We start from the raw sequence: 27,134 nt of genomic DNA, 5'->3' as shown, positions 1-27,134 counted from the left end.
GCGGTTCCACGGCCGGGTTCTGGCCAGCACAGCACCGTCTGCGCCGTGCTGGAATGCTGCTCGCCACAGCTGCGGTGCGGCAGCTGATTCACCGGCGATCCATGCCTTGGCCAGGGCACCGCCAGGTACAGCTCGGGTACACAGCTCATGGGCTCGCGGCCCACGTCCGAGTCTGGCACGTCGCTCAGTACGGCTGGGCACCACTCGGTTCACTCAGCAGCTCCACCCCTGGCACCTGGACCCTCGGACACCCTGGACCTCGCGCGGCTCCGTGGTCCTCCGTGCACACGCGTCTCGGCCGGCAGAACGTCCCGCTCGTCCGAGCTCAGAATTGCACGCCCTGGCCCGAACACTGTGAGCGCGCCTCGTGCCATCGTGCCACCGCGCACTTCTTTTTCTTCCCTCCATGCTCGGTGGTCCGCGCCGACGTTATCGCGCTATTTACACATGACATAGATCAATGTAAGACAGCCTTCCGCACTTCTTCGGGATTGTATGAATCCAACCGCATGCCGTTTGGTCTTCGAACTGCTCGTAGTACATTTCAGCGTGCAATGAACTCAGTGCTAGGACCTCTGAAGAATCAAGCCTGTATTGTATACTTGGACCATATTCTGGTCACCTTCGCAATTTGGACGAAGTACTACACAGGCTCTATGAGGCGGGGTTCCGTTTAAACCGTGAGAAGTGTCAATTTGGCCTGTCCAAGATTTCATACCGTGGGCATGTATATCTCCTATCTGCATTCAGCCGCTCCCGGAGCATCGCTGCAGTAGCGGAATATCCCACACCAACTTGCTTGATACAGGTTCAGTCATTTATTGGTATGGCTTCGTATTTGCGAAGGTTTATTCCGCACTTCGCCTCGAGCGCAGCTCCTTTGCGCGATCTTCTTCAAACGCACGGTTTGAGTGGGGCGCCTTGCACGAAAATGCCTTTTGAACGATAAAGCAAAAGCTCACTTGCTGCCCAATACTAAGCCACTTCAATGATGACTGGACAACTGTATGTACACCGATGCCAGCAAGTTGGTTTAGGGGCAGTGCTAGTGCAGCGCGATCCAGATGGAACAAAACATGTTGTCTCTTATGCTAGCCTCAAACTTTCAGACACCGAGCGCCACTACCACTCCAATGAGCTGGAATGTCTTGCAGTGGTATGGAGTGTCGAAGATAAATTCCGGCATTAGCTTTTCGGGCGCAAATTTATGGGGGTGACTGATAATGCTGCAAAAGCATGGATTTTTTCCAAGCAGCATCTAAAGCACATGTTTGCCCGGTGGATGATCACGCTGCAAGAACAAGATTTCGACGTGCGCCATCGCGCCGGGGGGCTAAATAACGTCACCGATGCCCTCTCACGGAACACCCTTGACTCCGTGCAACACACCAGGCAAAATCACATATTTTTGAACCATCTGGACTTCACCAAAGCCCGACACGAGGACGAAGACTTGGCATCAATTATTGCCTCTATCGCTGCCACAACAACAACAACAAGAAACTCGATGTTTGTGATGCGCAATGTCGCATCGTACCGGCGTCACTGGCAAGATAATCGATCAAAAGAGCGTTACTTCCTGGTGGTTCCTAAGTCTTACCGGTCAGAAATATTGCGAGCCATTCATGAAACCCCAGAAGGCGGACACACCGACCAACGAACCGCGCTCCACAAATTACAAGAACGCTTCTTGTGGCCGAAGCTGCAAAGTAGTGTCTGTTCTTACGTGGTCAGTTGAGAAATATGTCATCAGTTTAAGCGACTGCCGAGGCGCCAACCGGGACTACTAACACCTATTCCGATACCTGAAACTATTTTCCACATGCTTGTCATCGACTACATCAGATCTCTGCCCACCAGCACTGCGGAAACCACATCATTGTGGCAGTGGACTACCTATCGAAATACGTGGAAATGGAAGCAATACCACCTATTGCATCCACTTATCTTATTGATTTCCCGAAGAACCAATTCCAGTGGAGGCATGGCTTGCCAAAGAAATTAATATCTGATCGGGCTACCACGTTTCGTAGCCGGGGAGTAAAAAAGTACCTTTGCACGGCAGGTCTGCAGCACCACTACGCATCTGCGTTTCATCTCCAGGCAAACGGCCTTACAGAGCAAACCAACCAGAGAATCCAGGCACGACTCGCTCCATATACGAGATTAGAGGAGAGCCCGACTGGGACGTCCACCTTCCGTCAGCCGCTTTTGCAGTTAACACGGCACTCTAAATTACTGACGCAGCGTCGCTTCTGAGCGCCAACACCTATTTGCTTCGCAATAAACTTAGCACTGTGCATGTTTGGGCTAGTTGGTAATCCATTGATGCTACCATAGCGCAAACTTCAGAGACGAAAGAGCACAACACACACAATAAAGATCTTTTGCAATAAAGATGAAATATAGCGAGAATGCCAGGTAATCCACCGACTGTAATTTCAAGCGCTAATTACGGAGCGCCTAACAAAAGCCGACTGCGTACAGGATTTGTTTGAGGAGTATCATAGATTAGACGTGCTAGTTTTTATGACACAAATCCTATTGAAATTGCGAGAATAATGCTAGATTTTTCAACATAATTCCGTATTTACACATCTTCCAGCGTCTTGTGACACGTTCTGGCCGGTTGAATGTATGCACACTAACGTGAGTATGGAATACGATAACTAGGACGAGAGTTCCTTTTTCACGCTCTGTGAATCATTGTCTTGTCACTGCATGCGCAGGGTTCATGGGTTGCTGCGCCGCCAAGGCCACCTTATGATGAACGGCGTGCTGGGCATGACCTACTGGGACATGAAGGCGGGCAAGTTCAACTGCGTCACGCTCACCAAAGATAACTTGGAGAAGGTGCTGCGCGACGCTGGCTTCCTGGACCTCGAGTGGACCATCGTGGACCGCGAGTACTTCCACTCGGTCAGCGACTACACCAAGTCCTTCCTGGTGCTCGCCCGCAAGCCGTAGGCTCCTCCCAGTAGAACAATAAAAGCGCTCTCCTGGTAGCCACTGCTGTTTCTGTGTGTTCCTCTGTGTGGTGTACGGCACTAGGAAGAAGGACGAGAGGCACACTTTTGCTCTTTTGCCACTTTTGATTTTGCCGAAGCAAAATGTCTACAGGTAAACGTGGCATAAATCATAAATATTACGTACATGGTTTGTTTTTTCTACCTGCACCAAATTTAACTCGGAGGGTAAGTTTCTTCGTGGAAGAAACTAAGCCGTGCCGGCAGGAAAAAAGAGAAACAGACCACACAAATCATCTCATCAATTTTATTGCGGTAGAAGTAAAATGAACACTCGATGTGCATTCTTGCCGTCGGCGTCACCGTGATGGCCCGTATGAAGTTCAAATCTATAACATCGCTTCGCGTGTCGTATTTTATGTGTGCGAGTGCAAGCGAGGGAGGGCTGCCGACGATCGCTGCTCAACCAGAGGGGAATCGCGCCGACAGTGTTTCGTCGCGCGAAAGGCGCATTTAGAAGGGAGTACGAAGGGGGGGTTGCTGCGCGGCTCCGACAGGAAGTGCGTGTACGTTGACTACCGGGCGTGGTCGTGCGCGCCCTATCTTTTAAGAAAATCAGCAGATAGCACATACTTTTTGACGTGTTGTGCTCTCGTCGCAAAGTTTTCATTGAAACCATAGACACCATGAAAGAAGTATTTAACAAAACTAGACCTCACAAAAAACGCCATGCTCCCTGATGGTTAGCACAAACCGACGTTTTTTCTAACCTTAAACAGAACCAGTTGCGTCGGATGTTCACTCGGCCAAACTTCTTGAATGTCTTTGACTTACCCGCGTGCTCCTTTATTGACGCCAGTTCTATGATGCATTTATTAATGCGAAAGCCAGTTCCACGCCTGTACAATCTGAGTAAAGAATGCAGCTGGCAAGCAAGCGCCACTACCTGGCGAAAGCAAATTAAGGTTATTCTTACAGCAAAGCTGTATGCCTCTCGTTGGTCAGAAAATTTCATGGCGTAAACACAAAAATTACACCATTTCCCGCTAAAGGGGACCATGAGGCGATGCGAAGCCGGAGCACTTGCACGATAGCGTTCCGTTGGCGTTCTTTGGGCATGCTACCGACCTCGCGTCGTGGAACGCGAAGAGAAACGCTACGCGCGTCTTATCGAATTCCCTCTAGCCTCGCCGTTAATTCTCACAGGGCGAGCGGGGAACGCGGTCGGCAGGCATGCGAGAGAGGGGCAGCGTAGGAGAGGAGAGAGAGGGGGACGCGCATGCGCTGGTGGTCGTCGCGGCGTTGCACAGGAGAGAATTTCGGCATGTCTAGCCCGCATTTTAGAGGAAGAGTGGAAAGGGGGAGGGGAGAGGGAAAGTGGAGAGGGGAAAGGGCATGGGGAGTGAAGAGGGAGAGGGGGAAGGGGAGAGGGTATGCGCATGCGCAGTAAGGGTGGTCACGCCGCACACCACCACCACCACCACCGGATTGAACTCCGCCATAAGATACTTCGCATCTAAAACAGCTGGGCCCCTAAACCACCATAGACGCTCGCGTCGTCGTCTGCTAGCAGATGCGCGCGTTCCTTGCATTTTCACCTTGGATGTTGAGGAAGGGCATTGGGAGAGGTGGACAGACGAGCCGACGAACAAGTTCGCTGTAGACTCGCGCACAACTGCAACGCCACAACTAAATTTCGACCTTTGGGTGGTCTACGGGCCCTTAGGCAAACGGCATATCTTTCTACGCAATCAGGCATACATCATAAAGCTCATTATTCTTTACAATAAAGAAAACCACAAAACAAGCATCAAAACCGCATGATGGATGATAAGGCGCAGGTGAACAATGGAAACACCCTCCCACGCGTTCCCGGTAAAGATTAGGTTGCAGCTGTTTTGCACTTCATACGAAGGCTTCGAATGAAGTCAAACGGCCCTTTGCTGTCCCCGCGTCTTTCCCGCATTCAGTGATGGAAGCGACATTTTGCTTTTTGGAGCACACTCTGGAGCAGAAAAATGCTAGTTCGGAGCAGCTATTGACATTTTCGGTGCAGATGGCAAAATATTCCTAACAACTCCCGTAGTTTAAAGCATTATTTAAGCATCGCATAAGTATTATTACTTATTATTAAGGATACTGCACATACAATTATCACTGCAAATTGCAACAAACAAATAATTAAGCAGATGGATGGTCACTAAACACTAAGTAAGATGAGCTATATATTTAAAATATCGGGTACTTGTGACAAAAATGATATAAAACCGATGAAACTGAGCCCCAAATTATAAAAGAAACTAGAATCACGTAGAGCAGTTTATAATCGGTAACAGAGCAAAGAAATCTGTTATTCTCATATTTCACCAAAATAGCCTGCTTTCGAAATTTCAATACGACAAGAAACCAAGTTCGGATAGGTTGAAAAAGCCTTGCCATTTCTTGTGGCAAAAATGAGGTCGGAAATGACAAAGTGATAAATGTGATCAGTCACACATCACAGTCCTCCAACCAGTAGTTAGTAATCAGTAAGATATCGAACTAATCTCACACACATTTTACCAAAATAGTGTGCCTGTCATGTACAGCTACATACAGCTGAATCGGAGACATATCAACAATGCCACTACAAACGTGAAATGACAATGCGTATAGTAAAAGAAATATAAATTTTATATCTCCTTGGTGCGTGCTGCGCCTCTTTTCAAACAGTGTCACATAGATAGAAAATACAGCAATGTTGTTTTGTTTAGTTATCAGGCAGAAAACAAGGATGCAATTATGGGCCTTTTTTCTTCAGCGGTAGCACATGCATAGTTTGGGTCTGCAGCCTTCTCTTTTCATTGCCAAGAAAAATGTCCGCAAAATATAGAAGGATAGTAGACAGCTTGTTTTTTGTTACGTTTAGGCTCACTGGAGGATCATGGCCTTAAAGTTCATTGTTTTCAGTTTACCAGTGCCATTTTGGAGCAGGTTCGGAGCAGTTACTAACAAAAATTCTAGTTTGGAGCAGCATTTCTCTTTTGGAGCAGTTTGGAGCAATTGGAGCAGCACTACATCACTGCGCGTTCATATATAAAAAAGAGACCCGTCTAGCAACTCATTCAGATCATTCTAAGACTGCCATGAGTAGGAATTAAAGACACCAGAAGAACAACGTGAATGCAATACTTGACGAAAGGAACAAATTCATCATGCTGAAAATGGTGGCGGAACCAATCACGGCCTACCACAGCGACCACTAAGCGATTATTCCTACCATTACTCCAGAGAGATAGAGCGAGAAACGTTTATTAATAAGTGGCCAGTTAGTGAAGATGGGAGAGTCCCTTATTCCAGGAACCCTCTGGCCTGGACCGCCCGCCGGGCCCGCGCAACGAGTTGGCGCCGGTCGACCAGGTCCGGCTTGGAGATCGTAGCCTCCCACGTTACTGAGGAGATCTGGGCTTCCATCTGCTGCTGCTGCTGCTGCTTGTATGGCTGGGTTACTTGCAGTAGAAGGTGTGCAAAGGTGTCTTTCACGTTACAGTGTGGGCAGATCTAGCCGTATGACGTTGGCCTTATGTGGTGCAATAGAATACCTTGAGTTAATGTATTGATTTGAAGTCACCTGTAGTCCGTGCCTTCGTCTGTTGAGAGTTTGGGATGTGGCGTTCAAGCCGATAGTGTTGCAGAAATTCGTAGTAGGTTAGGGGTATCGATTTTGTTTCTTCTGCTGGTGTTGCTGTGTGGGAGGTGCCTCAGATCTCGTGCGGGGAAGCCCGGTTGATGCATTCGCGGGCCGCGGTGCGTGCCGCTTCATTCCCCTCAAGGCCCTCGTGACCCGGAACCACAGAGCAAGAACTCACACGATGCAGGTGTAGGAGTGTTGATGCGTTTTAGTATCTTTATCGCTCTCCTGGAGATCCTTCCTTTCAGGTATACTTGCGTGCCGCTGTCTGAGAGTCGGTGAAGACCACTGGGATCCTCGCTCTTTGTGTGGCGAGTCGCCTCGAGATCTCCGAGTGGCGCTTCCTCACGTGTGACGCCAGAGAGACGAATATTGGTTGCAGCGCGAACTGTCGCTGCTTGGCTCGACGTCATCGGAAATCTCGATTTCGCGAGTTTCCACACTTAGGATGGCGCGGAAAGTCGATGTGGTGATGAAATAAAATAACGGAAGAAAAAAACGCACCACACTGTTGCCACACCGCAGCAACATTCCGCTGTCTTCTGTGCTCCCCGCCGTCGGATCTTTCCCGACGCCAAGCAACTTCCGTGCTGCCGCTGTCGTCCTGGCAAGGCCTCCCTCACCGAAGCGCAGATGCCGCGACGATCGGCACCTGTCGCTTGCAGACGCCTCCTTTCCATGCTCCCTCAATATGCTGCACGCCCGCAACTCTCGCCGTAGGCTTCTTCAGGCTAGCCCCGAGTGTTCCAACCTCTTCCAACGGGTCTCGTAAGCCAGCAACTTTCCGCGCCTCTTTTCGACGGCGCCCAAACGCCTCCGAAGTCAGCCAAGTCGCGGTGTTGACACAACAGCTCACCTCCACCAAGACTCCGGCGTCTTCCTCGCCGTGGGCTCCGTCGATCCTGTCGACTGCACCAGTTAAGTTTTGGTTGGTATCGACAGCCCCTCGACGATCCGAGTGCACGCTGGCAACGCGAAGGAAGAGCCGGTCTGGTTGAAGGCAGCGTTTATTCACGACGACAGTCCGCACGGGCCCCGCCCAGCGAACCCTCTCCAGTTCCGTCTTCCAACGGGGCATTCCCGGTCAGTTGAAAAATTGCACCATCTCCCGCTGAAAAGAACCATGTGTGGATGCGAAGCAGCGGGCGGCGCTTTTGCTGGCGCTCATCGCGGCGTTGCGCAGGAGAGAATGAGGCGCGCGCTCTCTGTCATTTTATACCGCGGAACTACCGTGCCGCCCCCACCGGAGTATGCAGCTGTCGCACCACTAACGAAGTTTCAGGGGCTTTACGCACCACCTGTCGTGCGCGTCGCTCCGTATAGTAGATGATTCCTAGAGAGAGAGAAAGGGGGGATGCGCGCGCCGCTCCGCAGAGTAGAGGATTCCTAGAGGAGAGAGAGTGGGAGGGGACGCGCATGCGCAGTGGGGGGACGCGCATGCGCAGTGTGTCCCTCCCTCCATGGCGGGACCATGGAGGGAGGGACACAGCCCCCGCCATAACCTGCTTCGCATCTAAAACAACAATACAAACGGCGTACGTTCCCCCTCTCCTTGCTCTCAGCTCGGAGAAAAGGAATCCGCGTGACGCACTCCTTCGACAGAACCGCCCGCGTTGGTCATTACTGCCGACGGACGTAACCCGCTATCCTGCTTCGGACGTCGCTTCTCCTCTTCTGTCACTGCGGCCACATGGCCTGGACCGCGGCTACCACCTGGCCGTTTTCAGAATCCGCTGCGGCGGTTCGCTTCCCCGACACAAGCTCTCCAGGCAATAATTCCGGGAAACCCGCCACAGCTCTCCAGCAACTTCTCCCGACGACCACCTATGGCGTCGGCGCCACGGATCCGCATCCGCTGCTGCCTAACAGCTCGCAAACATAGTGAACAGCAGCCAGCTCACACATTCTGTGGCGCTCAGCCACTCTGAGACTGACTCCGAGGGTTTCGCGGGGCAACGCTTGCGGCGTACGCGACCGAACTACGTAGGTAGTCCGCGCGTTCGTTTCAGAAGTGAAGTTTGAAGGGCTTGACGGGTTTCTCATGTTTCTTTTTTTACGTGCGCAAATGACGTAATCTCTGTTAAAATAAGCATGCCCTCGCTTTTGAACCAGGATATCAGTGAATGTTTTAGCGAAAGGCTTACTGTAACGACGTTAGCCTTAGTTTTAGCCACCCCACTCTAAATAGTTGCACCATCGGCCTTTGTCACGTTTTAGATATTCACCCTGCCGAATTTTTTCGAAACTTCGAATACCAGCTATTGGAAAGTCAAATCGAATTATTCGATTAGGTATTATTTGATTCGAAACTCGATTATTCGCACATCCCTAATATAAACGTGTGCAACTAGTGCCACAGACGCTGCTGCGCGCGTCCGCGGTAAATCAGTGCCGCCACACGAGACTCGATCGGCGCAAAGATCCCAACAGGCAGATAGATCGCTTTGCAAGCTTCGCAAGGCAGTGTGCGCCGAAGTACAGCTAGTACTCACGGATTCAAACCAAAACGCGACACCAAACTTTTACTGCGATAGCAATTATATGGACACTCTCGGCTGGCTTTTGCCGTCGGCGTCATGTCATATATATATATATATATATATATATATATATATATATATATATATATATATATATATATATATATATATATATATATATATATATATAAGTCACAAAGAAAAATAATTCAGAAATACTTTCCGACGCGCGGAGTCGAACGGGCGACCTCTCGCTCTGCAGCGCGCGGCGTGGCTAGGCCACGAAGAGTACCGTCTTTCAGCATGCTAACGGTGAGCTATTTATATACACCATTTACTTCAGCGTGCTTTCTTGATCACCAGCGAGGTGGCGCGAAGAGTGCGAGGGGCGCGCTTTAAAGGTCATCGCACCGCTCGTAACGTTGCGTGCGCGTCTCCGTGCACTTCGCCTTACAGGGCGTGGTCGCCTGCGTGTGCGCTTATCTGGTGGAGGGAGGAGGGGGGTTGTATGTCTTGTGCTTTCACCGCGATGTCCGCGCTGAAGTTACAGAGCGTACGAAGGCCACTTCGATCGTTGTAGCGGCCGCGTTTGCGAAACGAGCACGCTGTTCAAACAGAAATAAGTAACAACTAAGACACTTGATAGTTCGCGCTCGTCCTGCGTGTGTTCTTTTCGTGCGTTCTTCTTTGCGCTGAGCGACACGCTGGAAATTTCGAGCTGCTTTCCGTTCTTCGCGTTACATTCGAATTTGTTGCTATCGCATTCATTGCTTCGCCGTTGCGGCGGAACTGTGACTTTTTTTAGTATAACTGCCGGTATGCACAATCGCTCGAGATAACCACATCATGTCGCGACGAATCTTGTCTCTTAAGATAATGTTGGCCCTGATCTGAGCGTTCGAGCCGAAATTACGCGAATATGTCCCGAACTGAAGAAAGTTTGTGCGTTACTTTGCCCTAAATTGCAGTTTCAATCCGTGAGTACTGTATATAGTCCGCATGCCGTGTCTGCCCTTTGCTGTACACCCGCTTATCCCTCCCTTTTTATTTTTATTTTGCTCTCTTAGCATGCGCTGCGAACGCGGAGCTAAGAGTTACGGAGCCGTGCACTAGATGGAGCTGTTTGTTCGGTAGGTCTAGAGTTACTGTATATGCTACCTTTAGGTAGCAGAGTTGCGCATCTGTCTTCCAACGCCGCTAGCAACCATGCATTGCAGAGAAGCTGCCGCTTGGGCCAATTTCTTACAGCGAAAGCTGTTATGAGATCATTTCACCGGCCGTTTTTGGCGCCGTAGTTGTCCGCCGCCGCCGGTGTCCGTAACCAGTATCGCTCGAAATAAGAAAAAAAAACGAAATAAGAAAAAAATTCCAGGATGGAACGAGGTTCGAACCTGGGCCCTCTGCGTGGGAGCCCAGTATTCAACCTCTGAGCCATGCCGGTGCTTGAAACTGCTTTGCAAAAACGTCCTATACAGGCTTCATGTCGGGAAGGACCACATTACCTCTGAGCCATGCCGGTGCTTGAAACTGCTTTGCAAAAACGTCCTATACAGGCTTCATGTCGGGAAGGACAAAAACGTCCTATACAGGCTTCATGTCGGGAAGGACCACATTATAATGTGGTCCTTCCCGACATGAAGCCTGTATAGGACGTTTTTGCGAAGCAGTTTCAAGCACCGGCATGGCTCAGAGGTTGAATACTGGGCTCCCACGCAGAGGGCCCAGGTTCGAACCTCGTTCCATCCTGGAACTTATTTCGTTTTTTTTTTTCTTATTTCGAGCGATACTGGTTACGGACACCGGCGGCGGCGGACAACTACGGCGCCAAAAACGGCCGGTGAAATGATCTCATAACAGCTTTCGCTGTAAGAAATTGGCCCAAGCGGCAGCTTCTCTGTAATGCATGGTTGCTAGCGGCGTTGGAAGACAGATGCGCAACTCTGCTACCTAAAGGTAGCATATACAGTAACTCTAGACCTACCGAACAAACAGCTCCATCTAGTGCACGGCTCCGTAACTCTTAGCTCCGCGTTCGCAGCGCATGCTAAGAGAGCAAAATAAAAATAAAAAGGGAGGGATAAGCGGGTGTACAGCAAAGGGCAGACACGGCATGCGGACTATATACAGTACTCACGGATTGAAACTGCAATTTAGGGCAAAGTAACGCACAAACTTTCTTCAGTTCGGGACAAAAGCATATGCAATATAGCGTAGTGGTAGAAGAGTAAAATAAGCACCAAGCGTCGCACAACGCGAATTCTGTAACCAGGCGTCACACAATGCGAATTGCGCAACGAGTAGGTTGTTGAATGCTTCCAACCCATTACAAAGGGCTCTGCCATAATTCTTCATCGTCATCAGGCACAGCATCAACGAAGTGCGCATAATGCCTTACATGCGTTTAGCAGGTACCAACGCTCTACGTAGAATGACGAAAAATGGCACAGTGCCTGCTGCCCTACTTCTCAAAAATTACGATGATTTATAGCGTAGTGGGTTCCTCGCAAGTGCACTTGTATTGCTTGCCAAGGAAACCCATAAGCACACGATCCATTTCCTCGGGGTCTCAGTAAAGTTCTTCGCCCCTCCCGTCTCTCTCCCACGTCAACGTATGTAATACAGCATGACGGGAGAGGGAAATAGCGACCGGGCGTCACCTGGCCAATGCAAATTACATAATTGGTGGGCCGTTTAAAGATTCCAACCCATTACAAAGGGCTGAGCCATAATTCTTCATCGTCATCAGTCATCGCGTCAACAAAGTGCACATAATGCCTTACAGACGTGTAGCTGGTGCCTCGCTTCTCCGCAGAATGACGAATAATGGCTTAGTAGGTGCTTCCCAACTTCACAAAAAATGTGATTTATGGCGTAGTGGGTACCTTTCTAGTGTACTTGTAGTGTAGCCCCAAGAGAGCTTAACGGGCTTAGGAAACGCCGCTCTTCCAGCTTTCGCTGTGACTGTGGTGCGGTTTCAGCGCAGGCCTGGCATTTTTTTTTTTTATTTCTCGACGCCGCCGCTGCAGCGAACTGAATTAACACTAGCCATCGACAGCCAATGTTTATCGCCGGTCTTCGACACGCCAGACAGGTTAATCGACGACACAGTAGGCATGTCGCCTGCAAAAACGAAGTGCGACTTCACCGCATAGCTGTGGTTGCTAGCCGGACCTATACGCTACTCTGCTCCCTAAAGGTAGCATATACAGTGACTCTAGGTAGATCTAAAACCCCTAGATGTTGGAAAGTAGCGGCGCTGTTTAATCCACGCCGCCGCACCCTCGTCGCGCCGTCAACCCCCTCTTATTTCGCCCTCTCTTTCGTGGAGCCGATGCATCCGCAACGCTGAGTGGCTGAGACGCGCGATACCTCCCAGTCAGGTGACCCTGACGTCACGAGAAGCGCGCGCAAGGAAACTTCGCGCGCTTTTAGTTGCTCGCGCACGCCATGAACCAGGGGCGTAGCCAGAAATTTTTTTCGGGGGGGGGGGGTTCAACCATACTTTATGTATGTTCGTGCGTGCGTTTGTATGTGCGCGTGTATATCTACGCAAGCAAAACTGAAAAATTTCGGGGGGGTTTGAACCCCCCATGCCTCCCCCCCCCGGCTACGCCCCTGCCATGAACCCTCCAGGCGTGAACCCTCCGGGCGCGTGTGTGCGGGTACATGCGTGTTTGTATGTGTGCATGTGTGCGCTTGCGTGTGTAGGTGCGTGTGCGCACGTGTTTTTGCGTGTGTGCGAGTGCATGTGCGCGCCTGCGTTTGCGTAGGTTTGTGTATGTGTGCGCCATGGTGTGCGTGCGCTTGTGCATGTGTCCGCGTCTCTGCGTGCGTGCGCGCACGTATGTGTGTGTGCATGTCTGTACTAGCGCTTGCGTATATGCGTGTGCGCGCGTATGTGTGTGTGTGTGTGCCTGTGCGTGCGTGCTATTGCATATTCACGCGTGCGTATGTGCGTGCGCGTCTATCGCGACTGTACCCGCGTGTGGATGTATGTTGGTGCGTGTATCGCGTGTGTATGTATGTGCGGGCGTGCCTGTATCGCGAGCGTATGTATGTATGTGCATGCGTGTCTGTATCGCGTGTGAATGCATATGCGTGCGTGTCTATCACTTGTATATGCGCGTGTATGTATGTGCGTGCATGTCTGTAGCGCGTGTGTGTATGTGCGTTCGTTCGTATCTGTATCGCGCGTGTATGCTCGTGTGTATGTGCGTGCGTGTCTGTATCGCGTGTGTACGTGCGTGGGCATGTATGTGCGTGCCTGTATCGCGTGTGTATATGTGCATGTGTGTGTATCGTGTGTGTATGAGCGTGCGTGCGTGCCTGTATTGCGTGTGTACGCGCACGTGTATACAGTAAAACCTCGGTGATACGATTACGGCTCGTACGAATTTCGGGGTGATACGAATTTTTCTGTGGTCCCGGTCAAGGCCCATTAGCCTGCACTGTATTGGAGTACGGTTGTTGTGAACCGATTTGCACCCCACGACGTTTAATTGATACGAACGTACGCTAACGCACTGACTGGTACGAACAGGTGTTGCCCGCGCTGTCGCGGAAGACGCGGCAGTCACGCGCGGTCGCGGGCATGCGTGCTACGCGACCATCAACGGTGCGTCGTTGCCTCGGAGATAGCGTGCGCGAATCTTGGAGGCCTTTGGCGCCTTCGCGTTTAGATTACAGATGACGTTGACGTCGCGTTTTTTTTTTTTTTTTTCCGACGCGTGCTCGAGGCAGCAGCGTATTCGTGCTGTGTTGACACGTGCCTACCACGTCGATGCAAGCCATGTCCCCGCAGTCAGACGTTCTATGAAACAAGACTGAAACTTGGGCTGTGGGTCCGTCATGAAGTCCCATTAAAGGTGGACGAAGACCCCAAGAAACAAAGCGGACGGTCTTGCCGAAGGACCTTGGCCTCTATCAATCGTGTGCAAAGAGCTTCTTAAGTCACTTTCGCCGCAGTACTCTGGTGTCATGCAGAAAGGCGTAGTAAGATTAGGAAGAGGCTACTTGCGGTCACGGGGCACAACCTATCTGGTTCATTATTTACACACGCGGGCATGCACCGTATATTTGCGACTACAAGTATGATCGCTGACGTCTAAAATCTTTACTGGCAATCATTCAGAGCTGTTCATGACGTCGCCGCGGCCCTGAGAAACGCTGAATTAAAACGTATGCCAACTTTCTTTTGTCGCATACTAATTTTCCATGTTTTCTGGTGATACGAATTTCGGATCATACGAATATTTTTGGTAACCCCGCGAGATTCGTATCACCGAGGTTTTACTGTATATGTTCGTGCGTACGTGTCTGACAGCGGCATTGGCACAAAAAGGCTTCCGGCCCTCATTTCGAGCAATTCAAGTAAACCACCACATTTCTTCTTGGCTACCTTCTTTGAGCCAATCAAGACAACAATTAGGAACGAAATTCTCCACTATACTTTACGCTGCATACATTACATGCGCGTATTACACCTCCGCGTTACGGACAGCCGAAGCGGCGACGGAGAAGTAAACCGCTCTGCCGCCACTTGGTATACTCATTTTTTGTTTTTCGAAACGCATCCGCTTGTATTTATCGAAGCGTCTTAAAAATATATATTTGTCAATATGTCCTATCGGAAGCCCACTTTAGTCACGACGGTTTTTAAGCGACAGATTCTCAATTAATGCTTCAAGGGGCCGAATAAACAAGTGCGCGCAGTGATTCTAATGCGGCTGTGGCGAGCAAGTGGAGGGTTCAGCGTGACCACGCACCGCGCCGGCCAGGGGAGGGGAGAAATCCGAGGAGATTTGAGGAGGAAAACGCGCGCGCGGAGGAGAGTGTCGCTACTTTCAAAATCAAGGGGCTTTAGGTAGATCATCGCACTCATCTTTTCGCTGATCGCGGGCACGCGTACGGTATGAATACCGTACGAGTTCCCTCATACGTGAATGAATGCACACGCATAGCCTTCAATAAAGAAAACCAAAACCGCAATACTAAATCCGCGCGATAGATTACGACCACAAAGCGTTATAAACAACCAATGTGCATTAAAATAGCATTACTCAGGCCGCGCTCTCTTTGTATATACAGAATCGCGCGATCAGTATTTTTGTTGGAAAGAGCATATGCTTGGGCGTGTCGGTAATTCATGTTTCACTTTCTTAGCGCACAAACGAACAAGGACGGAAAGCGACGCGGAGACAGCGCTGTGTCCGCGTCGCTTTCCGTCCTTGTTCGTTTGTGCGCTAAGAAAGTTAAATATTTTTGCTTGCTTTGCGGTGTGCACCGCTTATGAACATGTGCATGCCTTGTTTATTTCGAAAAATCTATGACACACGCTATTGCGCAGGGTGTAGAGAAGATACATGTGGCTAAAGAAATGAGCCGAGGAAAGCAGCACAGCGTTGCACAGGTCGCGAACAACGTGGTGTCGATATATCAGACGAATGTTTATGACGCGCGTATAAAATCGCAGTGGCAAATACGATGGAGACGTATTGCAGTGCAAGGTTATCTCAGAAGTTTGATATTCACATCTCCTCTGCGACGAACACTTTTCTTGAACGTCCACCTTAGATCCGAAGCGCACGCCACTAGAGATAGTGTTGCAGAATGGGCGCCTCCATTCCGGGGAATTAGACCTTGCCACAATTCCATTCCTTTCAATTCATCGGAATGAAAAAACTTAGCCCATTCCCACTCCAGGAATGGCCGGGCAGCTCTATTCCATTCCTATAATTCCTCAACGTAGGAAAGGCACCTTGACAGTTTTATCAAGTTAAGAATGAACGCCCCATAAAGCTGATGTTATCAGATGCATTAAGAACTGCAAAAGTATGCAAAACACGTAACCAAGGTCGAGGAATAGTAGCTTGGTGACATTTCTCGTGCAGTACAACCACCCTACTAACTCCCATAGGGGCAGTTCTCCCGCTACCTATAGTATTTGCATGGTGAGCATGTTTGAACGAATTGTGATGTTTTAATATTGTTTAAGCTTAAATGTGTTAACGCTAAAACGACGACATAGCGTATTTTTATGCTGACGAAAGTAGTGTTCAAGCAGACTAAGCAGTTTTGCCACGCGCCTGGAGCGGTCGTGAATGTGTAGAAAACTAACACTTGGTTAATGGACATAATTGTAGTAGGCGCGTTGCTTATAAATGTAGCGTGTTTCTAATCAGCCAAGCCATTTTGAAAATATTGTTTTATTGTTAAATTCGCGGCTCTGACTTACTAATGTTTGAAGTTTGAAAAACAGCGCGTAGACGAAAACGTGCTCTATTTTTGGAAAAACACGTAATTCCATTCCGATTCCATTCCGTAAAAAAGGCGCGTATTCCATTCCCATTCCATTCCTCCAAGTGTTGTCCCCATACCATTCCCATTCCATTCCGGGGTCGCGAAAATGTAGAATGATTCCGGAGTCATTCCAATTCCGGAGTGGCAACTCCGCAGCACTGCTAGAGAACAGCAGCTCGGCTTTGCGAAGCGGTGCGCTTCGTGCAGCTGCCATCCGGATGAGTTTTTAAGCGTGCAGAGCTCCGATATTGAGTTCTCATCGATTTGTGGCAGCACAGTGAGTCCGCTGACCGTTCAGCGCTCGATGACGAAAGAAACAGCCGCATTTTTTTGGTCCGAAAGCTCCGCCAACGACTGCGGCTCAGCTTTGTGGACTCACCTTATGGAGACGCTAGCAGACGATTCCGCGACGGCGCCCAACAAAAATGGCGGATGCACTCAGTGTTGCTGGAGTTGCGTGTTATCTGCAATGCCTGAATGTGACGAGTCTGTGCTGTATGTAAACCGCAAATATACAGCGTTTTTATTCGTGCTCGTAGAAGATAACTCGATCGTGAAGTGTACACAGAATACCGTCAGCCAGTAAGCAGAGTGATCCTACCACCCTAAACAGCTCATTCATGAAGGTCGTCACCTACGACCCCAGCCTTCACGAAGCTGGTGCCATGTGTTGAGAATGGGCTCCCTGCGCTTCCATATCTCCTGGCCGTACAGCACGTAGCCCCTGCAAATGTTGTGCATGCACACCACGCATTAAACAATGAAAACACAGCCCCTGCTGCTCAGGACATCACAAGCGTTTCTTTGAATTTAAGTACGAGTAAGAAGCCACTGGCACCTCAAGAAGGCACTGCCTTTACTTTGACCTGCAATAATGCATACAGTGAAACTTCAATTGAAAAACTTCAAGAGACCCCAACAAAAAGTTTGTTGAACTGAAATTTCTCTGTAGAAAAATTTAGTTATCTTGCAGCCTGTTAACACAAGCTGCAAATGAAGTTTCAACCCATTTATTTGTCATGCTACTCATTTTCATCTAAATTATGCTTATCGAGGATCTTGTGAACAATGCAGTAATCTTATTCCGCACTTGTGCACTTAGGACTGCAGTGGCCATGAACGGAGTCGCCGAGTGAACCTAACACTCTGCTAGGCAGCTTAGCAACACTGCCCATTGACTGACACTGCCCTGAGTCCAGCCAAAGCAAAACACCCAGTTTTTCGTCTAGAGGTAGCACTTCCGTTTGGCACTCATGATAACCATCACGTGGATGTGAGGCTGAGGCTGCAGCTGTCACTGTGGTTGTGACCCCGGCTGCCTACAAAAATATGTAGGCAAGCAATCCAGTTCAAAGCAAATTGGGGCCCACGGTTTGTCAAAGGGTAGTGAAAATGAAGCACCGTTGTCAACAGAAAATCGTGGCCCCCGCGATTAGCTCCAGTATTTCACACTTTACAGAATGAAGTGAGAAGTGGAAATTGGCAGTCAGCGTGAATGAAACACGGAGAACGGTGAGGGGTGGGACTCAAGCACAGAAGCCAGTGTACCTATACGGTTATGCTTTAAGACATGCAGTAATATTTTGCCAAATTATAGTTGATTTAGTATTTTCAAGCACAAACAAGGGCTACCTCAGAATCATTCACACATATGGTGAACAACAAAATGGCCACTCAGTTACTGGTATCATAAGACATTTTACGTCTTATGATAAAAGAAACAGTAACTGTTGCTTTTGAAGCAACGAGTGACATGGTATGGCATCTACAGTGTTTCAGAGGATTGCAAGCGTGAAGTGCCGATACCTTTTAGTGGAACTTGAGAGAAAAATGCAGGCTGAGTGCACACAATGTCGCATGCCTTGAAGCACATACGAGTGTGCCAGAAAATGAGGACGCCCGTAAAGCGAGATTCAGAGGTGCAAAACATTAATTAGAAATCTGCGAGAATTGTTCCGTTTTAGACACAACATTCCCCTTCTTTCATTCGTTCATTTTTAGAGTAAGAAAAGCTTTACTATTGCCATTCACTACATTGAACCTGAGATAGTATCTCTGCAACACAAAAGTAAATAATTAATTTTACGAGTTCACAACACGAAAACAGATGTACAAGCCTTACATGTGGCGAATATTTCATGACTCTAAGATGTGGAAGAAATCTACTACACACGTATGTTGCACAACCTGTGAAAAAATACTCTTAGCTAAGAAACAAAATGCATGTGTCTGGAGGTACATGCCACTTGAATGAAGAAATGACAGTTCACACCTTTTATAGCTACCCAGTAGTTATTGCACTTGCTATTCAGCTAAGCTGCACAACAATCTAAGGTGTTGTGCAGTAATTTCTGAGAAAAAGAGACTGAAACTGCTAGGTGGAACACGGAGAAAGCGACAGCACATGCAATGGAGCCTGCACCTTGACGCAGGTATCTTTTGAAGTACTTTGTTCAGAGGTTGGTTGTGTTGTCGCTGCATTTTTTGTGCCAAGTGTGTAAGCAAGCCGTCAGTTTTACTAAACGACGCCGAGATCGATTCTCTAGATCAGGAAGCGGCAGCCCGCAGCCCGTGTGGTAGTATTATGCGGCCCCTGACAGGACGTCAGAACCCCTCCCCCCATCCCATTTTCACTTCTTACCTGAAGGCCGAGATGGCAGTTTTGACCTCAAATGGTGTTTTTGCTCGTAACCTATGTTTGTAATGCAACCTTCTGACATGCGTGCTGAAAATAAACATAATTTCTATTCAAATTTTGTACATTATTGTGAATTCCCCCACATTTTTCTGCAGTAGGGTACATATTTGGGCTGGTTGGTTCTTGTTCACGAGTGGAAAAAAACAGCACTAAAAAGATGGGACAAGTAGAAGCAAGTTTTCATTCGCAAGTAGTACGTCTAAGTTTGAAGGTTTTCCAGTAACGCTTTTGACTAACACTGCCGAAAACCTCACAGCAGGCTTTAAAAACAAGCGCTCTGCTGCTGTACAACCCGGGACAAACTCGGAGCAAACTGTTGCGGTTATCTCTTATGTGCACACGGTAGCGCACAATCTCAAGAAAGTTGTCGGCAGGGCAGAGGTTAGGCTGTTGTTTTCTGCCCAAAAAAAGCTTGGTAGCCTGTGCCAGCGAGTCAATCGAGAGGTAGAGAACAAAAGAAGATGTACTAAGAATTAGCACATGCAGAGGTTTCTTGAATGTTGTCAAGGTGTTGTGCACAAGATTCCTCTTTCTTGCGGGCATTATTATGTCTGTCAAACGGGGCGGTGCACTGGAGTTCCCCAATGACCGCATGCGTGAGCATTTGAACAAAGTTCAAAAGCGAGCTACAGATAGTCAATTATCTTTTCAATGTAATGACTGCTGTTACCAGCCATCTTTTAAAGATACGACACTCCTGTCAAAATATTATGACGAACGTGTGCATCTCATTTCAGAAGCTTAATCATATCCACATTAGCGTCAAGGCATGTGTAAGCCTTCACTTGATTTCCCTCATTCCGAAGGAGATAGGATTTCTGTCCCATTGATCACTTTACTGCCTCTGCGGAGGCTGAGTCATCATTTCTTGTTTTTTTTTCTGTGGTTTGCATTGCAATAGTGGTGCAGCATATATATGCTATCTGGAAGAATAAAACACATTTGGTTGCTAGTCAGTGCTGTGGTCTGTGTCCTTTCTTGTCCCAACGTTTTAGCGCTGTTTTTCCCACAGGTGAAATTATGCTCTTTTCCTGCAAAGTCCCCCAACCCTTCTCCCGCCGTGTCGGCTTCCCACAAATCGGCACTCCACCTCAAAAAGGTTGCCGACCCCTGCTCTAAATGGTTTATTTTAGTCGCTTCAACCTCTTATGCATATTCCGTGTTTTTCTTGGCCACATGTTCATCTACTGACATAGTTCTACTTATTACTAGGGCCCGGTAGTTAATTTCACACGCTGCGCCTGTGTCGATTAGTTACGCCAGAGTCCTTCAATGCTTTTCTGGTCACGAAACTCCGCCCGCAGTTTCATACAGGGACATAGGCTGCTGCTAGGCTCGCGGCGGTTAACGCGGGGGCATTTGTGCATGAGCGCTGCACTCCGCTGAATGCTGTTCCGGGTCAAGGAAATGGTTTATCTTGCAACAAACTGCAGTAACTCAACTACCACTCATACTTCACTTGAAATAAATACAATGTGGTTGTTGCATACGTGTGTAAAAAACTTACTTTCGCATTTTTTTTTTAATATCAAGGCTGCGATGGATCCAGTCGCGCCGATGCAGCAATATTAGCTGTATATATTATGTAAGAATGGCAGACTGGGCGTGTTCGTTCAGCATATTTGAAGTGTAAGGCGCGACGACGACAACGGACAAAAGGGAGAGTACTCCGTGTCTGTGTACTCCCTTTCCGTCCGTTGTCGTCGTCGCGCCTTACACTTAAAAAAATTTGTGTATACTGTTCCAGCAAGATTCCTTACCTCATGCAGTGGAGCACGAGAGTATTTATTCAAGCACTGGATATTTGCTTAGACTTGTGACGCTACAAAGGTCTTAAAAACCCACCAACTTGCAAATTGAAGTCTCACAGCGGGAGTTAAGCCAGCGCCGATCACGCTATTTACAATCAAACCATCTACACCGTGAGAGTTTGACACGGCCGCATTACAAAAAAGAAAAGCTCTACATTCCTGTCTTTACAGTTTATAAAAGCTAACTTCACTCCGCTGAAGCTGACCTCACAGAGCTTCGGCAACACTTGAAATCGGGAGCTTTTGCGAGGTAATGTCCATGCGAGGTAATGTCCATGAATACCCGCCGATCTCTAGAACCTAGCCCAGCCTTAACTCCAAGTTTGTAACCACGTTTTGTCCATTTTCTACTAGTAAATTTGACAACTTCACGTTACGTGGACATTGGACGAGCAAAAGTGAGTTGCGCTTTACATTGTGCAGCGTCACAAGGGCACTCGGGTATCTCCAATCTTCGCGCTGGTGGCACCTTCCCAAATCATAACGTGCGTTACTTTGACTGCTTAGACGGACTACGTCTGCACCGCGTGCTGCAAAGATTTTCTTAATGAAGACTGCCCAGGGGAGACTTGATTAACTGAAAGAAAACAGTGTTTCACTAATCTAGAGAAAATAAACACGTGTGTTCACAAGGAGAGCTGTGTTGTGCTTTCGAATTATTCAGAACATCAAAAACGTAACACGGGGCAAAATACCCAAAAATGTGTCAAGCTGAGGAAACACTTAACGCCCAGTGCGTCCATACTTCACTATAATTGCTTAATTCAATGCATATGTTTGAGAACATCACACTGTCGAGCCACTAATAAGGTAAACAAAGCAAGAATGCTACAATTGAAACAGAAAGATAGAAAAACTTTTATTCGAAAAATACCTCAGCAAACAGAAAGCGATGAGCAACATTTCCCTAATGTAGGAAAACTCTCCGCAAGGCCGGTGCATGAGGGGAGTAAGCTATTGCAACAACATAGTTTGCTTCGCAAAACAAAGCAAACTCTGAAGTACAATATCAAAATTTAAAAAATTTGCTTAGGTGACATTCAGTCAACAAACATAGGAAAAAAAAAACGCTTTTTTTAAAAACGGCAAACAAGGAAACAATGAGAACACTTTATAAGCTCGTAAGAACCTAAAAAAACTAGCAAGCTGCGAAAGAAACAATGCCGGCTCGCAACTTTGCCTTCTCGTGTTGCAAAGACACACTTTCTCCATTCACTATGAAGTCGTCCATTCGAATAACGTCGGTGGCGTCAAAATGTTTCTCGCATGCTTAACGTGTTCAGAATCGAAGGTAGATCTGCCAGCTTCCTGTCGCGGTATTGCACATTTCAAGGCTTGTGCGAATAGTCGAGCACTTCGAATATTCGAACGAATATTACAGTATTCGAATTTGCTTCGAAACGAATTTAAATTCTAGGAAATTTCGAAGTATTCGAAATGAACGAATAAATATAAACCGCATGTAACCCCCTGTAAAGGTGGTTTCACTGCAGTGCAGGTTTGTTATGCCGTGAATACACCTTTCCAGGAGAACTCCGCATTGCCGCGAAGCCCCACTTCAAGTTTAAATGAAGATACAGTAAAACTTCGTGAATTCAAAGTCACTGGGACCGTGAAAAATCTAATTAGGCGGGTTTTAGAATTAACCAAACATACAAAAAGTGGGATGCAAGGAACTTTGAATTACTGGAAGTAATCAGGGGGGGTCGTTTGCTGTGACTGCCAGTTTGCGGCTCTAAGGGTTATGCTTGCAAGGAATACCCAGTCCCAATTTTGCCGCTAAACCGGGGAAACTGCCAGCCTCGCTGCTGCCAGCGCAAGAAAAAAAAGGAAAAAAAAACGGTCTCGTGGTCAATTGAAATGCGCGCCTGCGGAAAAGACGTGCTTCGCTGCAACACAGCGGTGACACGCGGGCGGCATGCCACCTGCTCCCCGCAGCGTCAGCGCGTCATGATGCGACCATTCGCCCATTCTTTCTGGTAAAATAAAGAATTTAATAATGACCAGTGTGACGGAATTGGCGATGTGTTCTGGGTGGAAAAGATGATCATTGAAGTTTTCGAATTGAGCTTTCGAAGTAGGCGTTGCAGGCAAGTACTCCGCCAGCAGTGCATGTGTGCAAATTGCCGGAACAACCGCCATTTGGTGGTTCGCATACATCGCGAATTCCATCAGAGCGCCCTTTATTAATTTCTCTATTTTCCCAGAAATAATGGGTAAATCATGTCGCGCTGACGTTGAGAGAAGCATGCGTCATGCTGCCCGCGTGTCACCGCTGTGATGCAGTGAAGCACGTCTTTTCTGCAGGCGCACATTTCAGCTGACCACGAGACCGCCTTGTGTTTAGTCTTTTTCTTGCGCTGACAGCAGCGAGGCTGGGATGCTACACTTGTTACTCATTAGTATCGCTACACTGCACTGCCTCGAGGCTCCTAAGGGCTATCGTTTCTGCGAATTTGCGGCTAAATCGGGATCGGGGAATTGACACATGGCACCTAAAGTTTTCGAATTAACCGGGCTGGTACTGACCGCCGCTTCAAATTATCCACTCAAATTTACATTGCAAAATACGGGGCCAAAGAAATCCTTCTAATTATGCGGGATTTCAAAATAACAGAGTTCGAATTAATGAGGTTTTAGCGTATTACCCTCACATCGATTGATCATTTTTCAAGTTTAAAAGCTTGTTATGCCGGCTTATATGCTCTAAGTATAGTAAATTTTTAAACGTAACATATTTTACAGGTTGTCACTTGCATTCTACCGAAATTCAAATCCTGCTATTACTCAAAGCTGCCTCCACTTTCCTTTGAAGAATGACAAAAAAGAATGAAGAATGACCAGAAACAATGACATATGCATATGCCTTGTTCCAACTTTAAAAATATTGTGCTATGCTCATTTTTCTTTATAATATGTGATATAAACATTCGAATTCGCTTCAAAATTCGCTTCGACCAAATCACTATTCGCTTCAAATTCGCTTCGGACCTAAAATTTACTATTCGCACAATCCTACACATTTCCATTCATCCCTCTCATTGCTGTCCCTTGGAAAACTAAACGACACCTTTGCACTCGTACCTCTGTAACCGGAGCGACAACGCGGTACACAACAAGTCTTCGGCATCATCACTCACATACATTGTGTACACCATCCGTGTCCTCACACACATTTCTCCCAGCCGTTATTCGTACAAATATAGAAAAACGAGGAAAACTGAACGCTGATGCCGCCGGATTCCTCGGGCCCCCAGCTCTCCCTATGCAGCGAAGCTCTCCTCAATTCCCCCCATGTGCTCCTAGCGCCGCCGCACGGCAACTGCGGCGACATAGCAAGCTCTCCCCATAGCGTTACAGAGGAGTTTCGTGACCACAAATGCATTGAAGGACTCTGGTTACGCTGAAGCCGGTTTTCGAAGAGTAATTCTGAGTTATCACTGCTGGATTAGTTTATCTTGTGTAACATGAGTGCACATCAGTGCTAGCATTTTGTCCTTCTTGTAGACACGTGATTATTTTTGTGTACAGGATCTTTGTTTGCTTTCCTGTTATTTTGTCATTCTTATTAATGTTGTGGGTGATATGGCCAGGTTTAATGCATAAAAAGGCTTGATGAAGTGCAAATGAACTTTGTTGTAAGTCCGCACTTGTCTGCGTCTTCGCCCAAGTCTCACTGCGTTTCTTCAAGCACGGACCAACTCAACCAAGTCGAGGTACCATTGGCACATTACTAAGTTGTCGGTAATGCAGTTACTTGTAATGCATTACTGCCGACACTGCTTGGAACACAGCAGGGCATTTATTCAACACCGACTGGGCTAGCAAGTACACAATGCCACATTTGTTCTCGTCAAGTAGCCCTTCATCCTATGGCATGCATCTACATTGCTACACAATCAATAACACCTTCATTGCTAGAAATTCGTGACTAGATGTCAGCACAGCTGAAGACACAGAAATAAAGAGATGACCCTACATCATCATGATGCTTTCTTTCGAACTATGCATCCCGGCTACCCCTGCTTTATTGATGCCTTCATGCCGAAGGGGCAACCTTTTCAAGTAGTACTCACACGCCAAACAAGGTGCCTCCCAAGTGGGCCGCATGGTCCAGTAGGTGCCACCGAAAGAGCATGCCAGCCGTGTCAAATGCCAACACACCTTTCAATGCCTGCACAGCACATGCACCAGTAGAGGGAACAGGAGGAAATGAATGGATAGTATACTATGGCACAGCAGCTATTAATGACACGCTTTACCTTATGATATCATTTTGTTTGGCATCTTACAAAATGACTTTCATGAGATGCATTGCTCTTCAAACATCAGTTAAAATCCACCAACTCAAAGGGGCTTTGTGACACTTTTCCAAGTAATTATTGAATGCTCAGAGTAGCCCCTGTGAAGCTCCGCTGCTGACCCGAAGGTCCTTTCGATGGAGGCAGAAATGCTAGAGGCTTGTGTATATACTTAGATTTAGGTGCACCTTAAAAGGACACTAAAGGCAAATAATAGGTTGGCACGGATTGTTTAAATCGTGTTCCAGAAACCTCGTAATGCTTGCTTCGTGCCAAGGAAATGCTTGTTTTGAAAGAAAATCACGTTTTAGTGGTCCGCATGCTGCTAGTGCAATTCAAGCTGTCCACCTCCTTGAACAGCCTCATGACGTAGCCATGCCCGTCCTTTACTCGCTTTACTGCCCAAGAGCCGGTGCTGCAATGCAACAGAGCGAGGGGCTTTAGCAGAGCGCAGCCCAGTGAAAACGAACTTGCATCAAGGGTAACATCAAGAGGTTCTTCACATGAACCAGAGCGAAATGCACTATGGTTGCATTTTATTCCATCTTGTAATGCACTGAAATGTTCCTTTCTGTCATGGGTAGTTTGAGTACTTGCAACTGATCGTACTGAGGCCCTTCTACGTCATCGGGCTTGTGTTCCAAAATGTCACACTGGTGGCGCAAATCATGTCCTACATTTACCTGCCTCTATTGCTGAAGTGCTGCTGCGTACGATATTGATGTTTTAGACATTCTCAAGCTTTGACCTTTCACTCTGGCATACACTGTTATTTGCTTTTAGTGTCCCTTTAAGGCACCCTATAGGTGGTCAATATTTACGCAGCCATCCACTACGGCATGCCGGAATCATATTGTGGTTTTGGCACGTAAAACACCAGCAATTATTATTCATCCCTCTCTAAGTTTATCGTCTTACAAATTGCTTGTTGGAAGAAATTTTTTAGGTTCGTCAGGCACAACTGAAGTCACAGGGTTTGTCACCCACTCCAAACGCTATTTTTCTTTCATCCAGATGAGCCTATGGGAAGTTACACAAGGGTGACAGAGGAACAAGAAGATGCATCAGGGCATGTCGTGATCTTGAACACTTTCTTTTCTTTTTTTGGACTGTGTTCACACACTTCCGGTATGATGACGAGTGTGCTACTGTGTAATTATAGCACACAACAGAGTGTGCCACCTGCCTGTGCTGGCACCCCATGGAAACCACAGGAACCAAGCAGCACAAAAAGCGCTAATGTGTGAAAGTTTACCCGGGCTCTGTGAGTATCTGTTGTGCACCGGCTTTGCTCTGGCATCAGCTTCACTGATGAACAATAACCAAATCCAAAGAATAACCAAACAATAACCACCACAAAAAAACGTGCCAATATCTTGGACTGTTTTCACATATTCTTTGCAATTTTGAACAAAAAAACGTCATATCTGTGCAATTTATTTTATTTTTTTCGTGGTCTTGAAGATACTCCACTGCTGCCAGTGCGCATGTGTGTGTCGTTCTACATAAGGCGGGTGTTTCGACAATAAAGCATCAGTTGCAGTGCAGCGGTTGTGTTTGCATCTTTTTATGTGTGCATGATCGTGTCTTTTGGGCGCTGCTCCATCAAACATTATGCTTCACTCGTTTCCTTCTGCCTCATCTCATTGGCACAATACGTTTTGTATACGTGTATTTATTTATTTATTTGATTTGCATACAAATAGATACACAAGGACAGAGAGAAAAGAGGGAGAGAGCAAGCTGGCAACTGCCACCAAGAGGGGCACCACGCCTGCCTACTCTTTCGGGAGGAGGGGAGAGAAAGAGGAAAGGAGATAAGAAAGCGAAGAAAAAGTTGACGAAGACTTGGACAAAAATAGGTAAACACACACACAATACGTTACTGAATAAACCAAACTTCCATCAT

At 47.7% G+C, this 27,134-nt stretch overlaps 2 protein-coding genes across 3 annotated transcripts in view; one reads left to right on the top strand and one right to left on the bottom strand.

Annotated features, from left to right (window-relative positions):
- Positions 1-2,972, top strand: part of LOC119385365 (indolethylamine N-methyltransferase-like) — a 74,386-nt gene extending 71,414 nt beyond the window's left edge. Inside the window, exon 5 of the mRNA XM_037652817.2 lies at positions 2,730-2,972. Coding sequence (XP_037508745.1) covers positions 2,730-2,967 — 238 coding nt within the window. The 3' untranslated portion in view covers positions 2,968-2,972. The remainder of the gene's footprint in view (positions 1-2,729) is intronic.
- Positions 2,973-16,909: 13,937 nt separating this feature from the next.
- Positions 16,910-27,134, bottom strand: part of LOC119386525 (presenilins-associated rhomboid-like protein, mitochondrial) — a 35,395-nt gene continuing 25,170 nt past the window's right edge. Inside the window, exons 8-9 of one of the 2 annotated variants that reach the window (XM_037653790.2) lie at positions 25,001-25,098; positions 16,910-17,139 (exon numbers count right to left, since the gene is read on the bottom strand). In XM_037653790.2, coding sequence (XP_037509718.1) covers positions 17,046-17,139; positions 25,001-25,098 — 192 coding nt within the window. In that variant the 3' untranslated portion in view covers positions 16,910-17,045. The remainder of the gene's footprint in view (positions 17,140-25,000; positions 25,099-27,134) is intronic. The other variant, XM_049413162.1, reaches the window with a different exon arrangement.

The sequence above is a fragment of the Rhipicephalus sanguineus genome, chromosome 3 (genome assembly GCF_013339695.2).
Source record: "Rhipicephalus sanguineus isolate Rsan-2018 chromosome 3, BIME_Rsan_1.4, whole genome shotgun sequence".
In the NCBI taxonomy this organism is placed as follows: domain Eukaryota; kingdom Metazoa; phylum Arthropoda; class Arachnida; order Ixodida; family Ixodidae; genus Rhipicephalus; species Rhipicephalus sanguineus.
The sequence above is the reverse complement of the archived record's forward strand: the minus strand, read 5'-3'. Positions and strand labels throughout refer to the sequence as shown.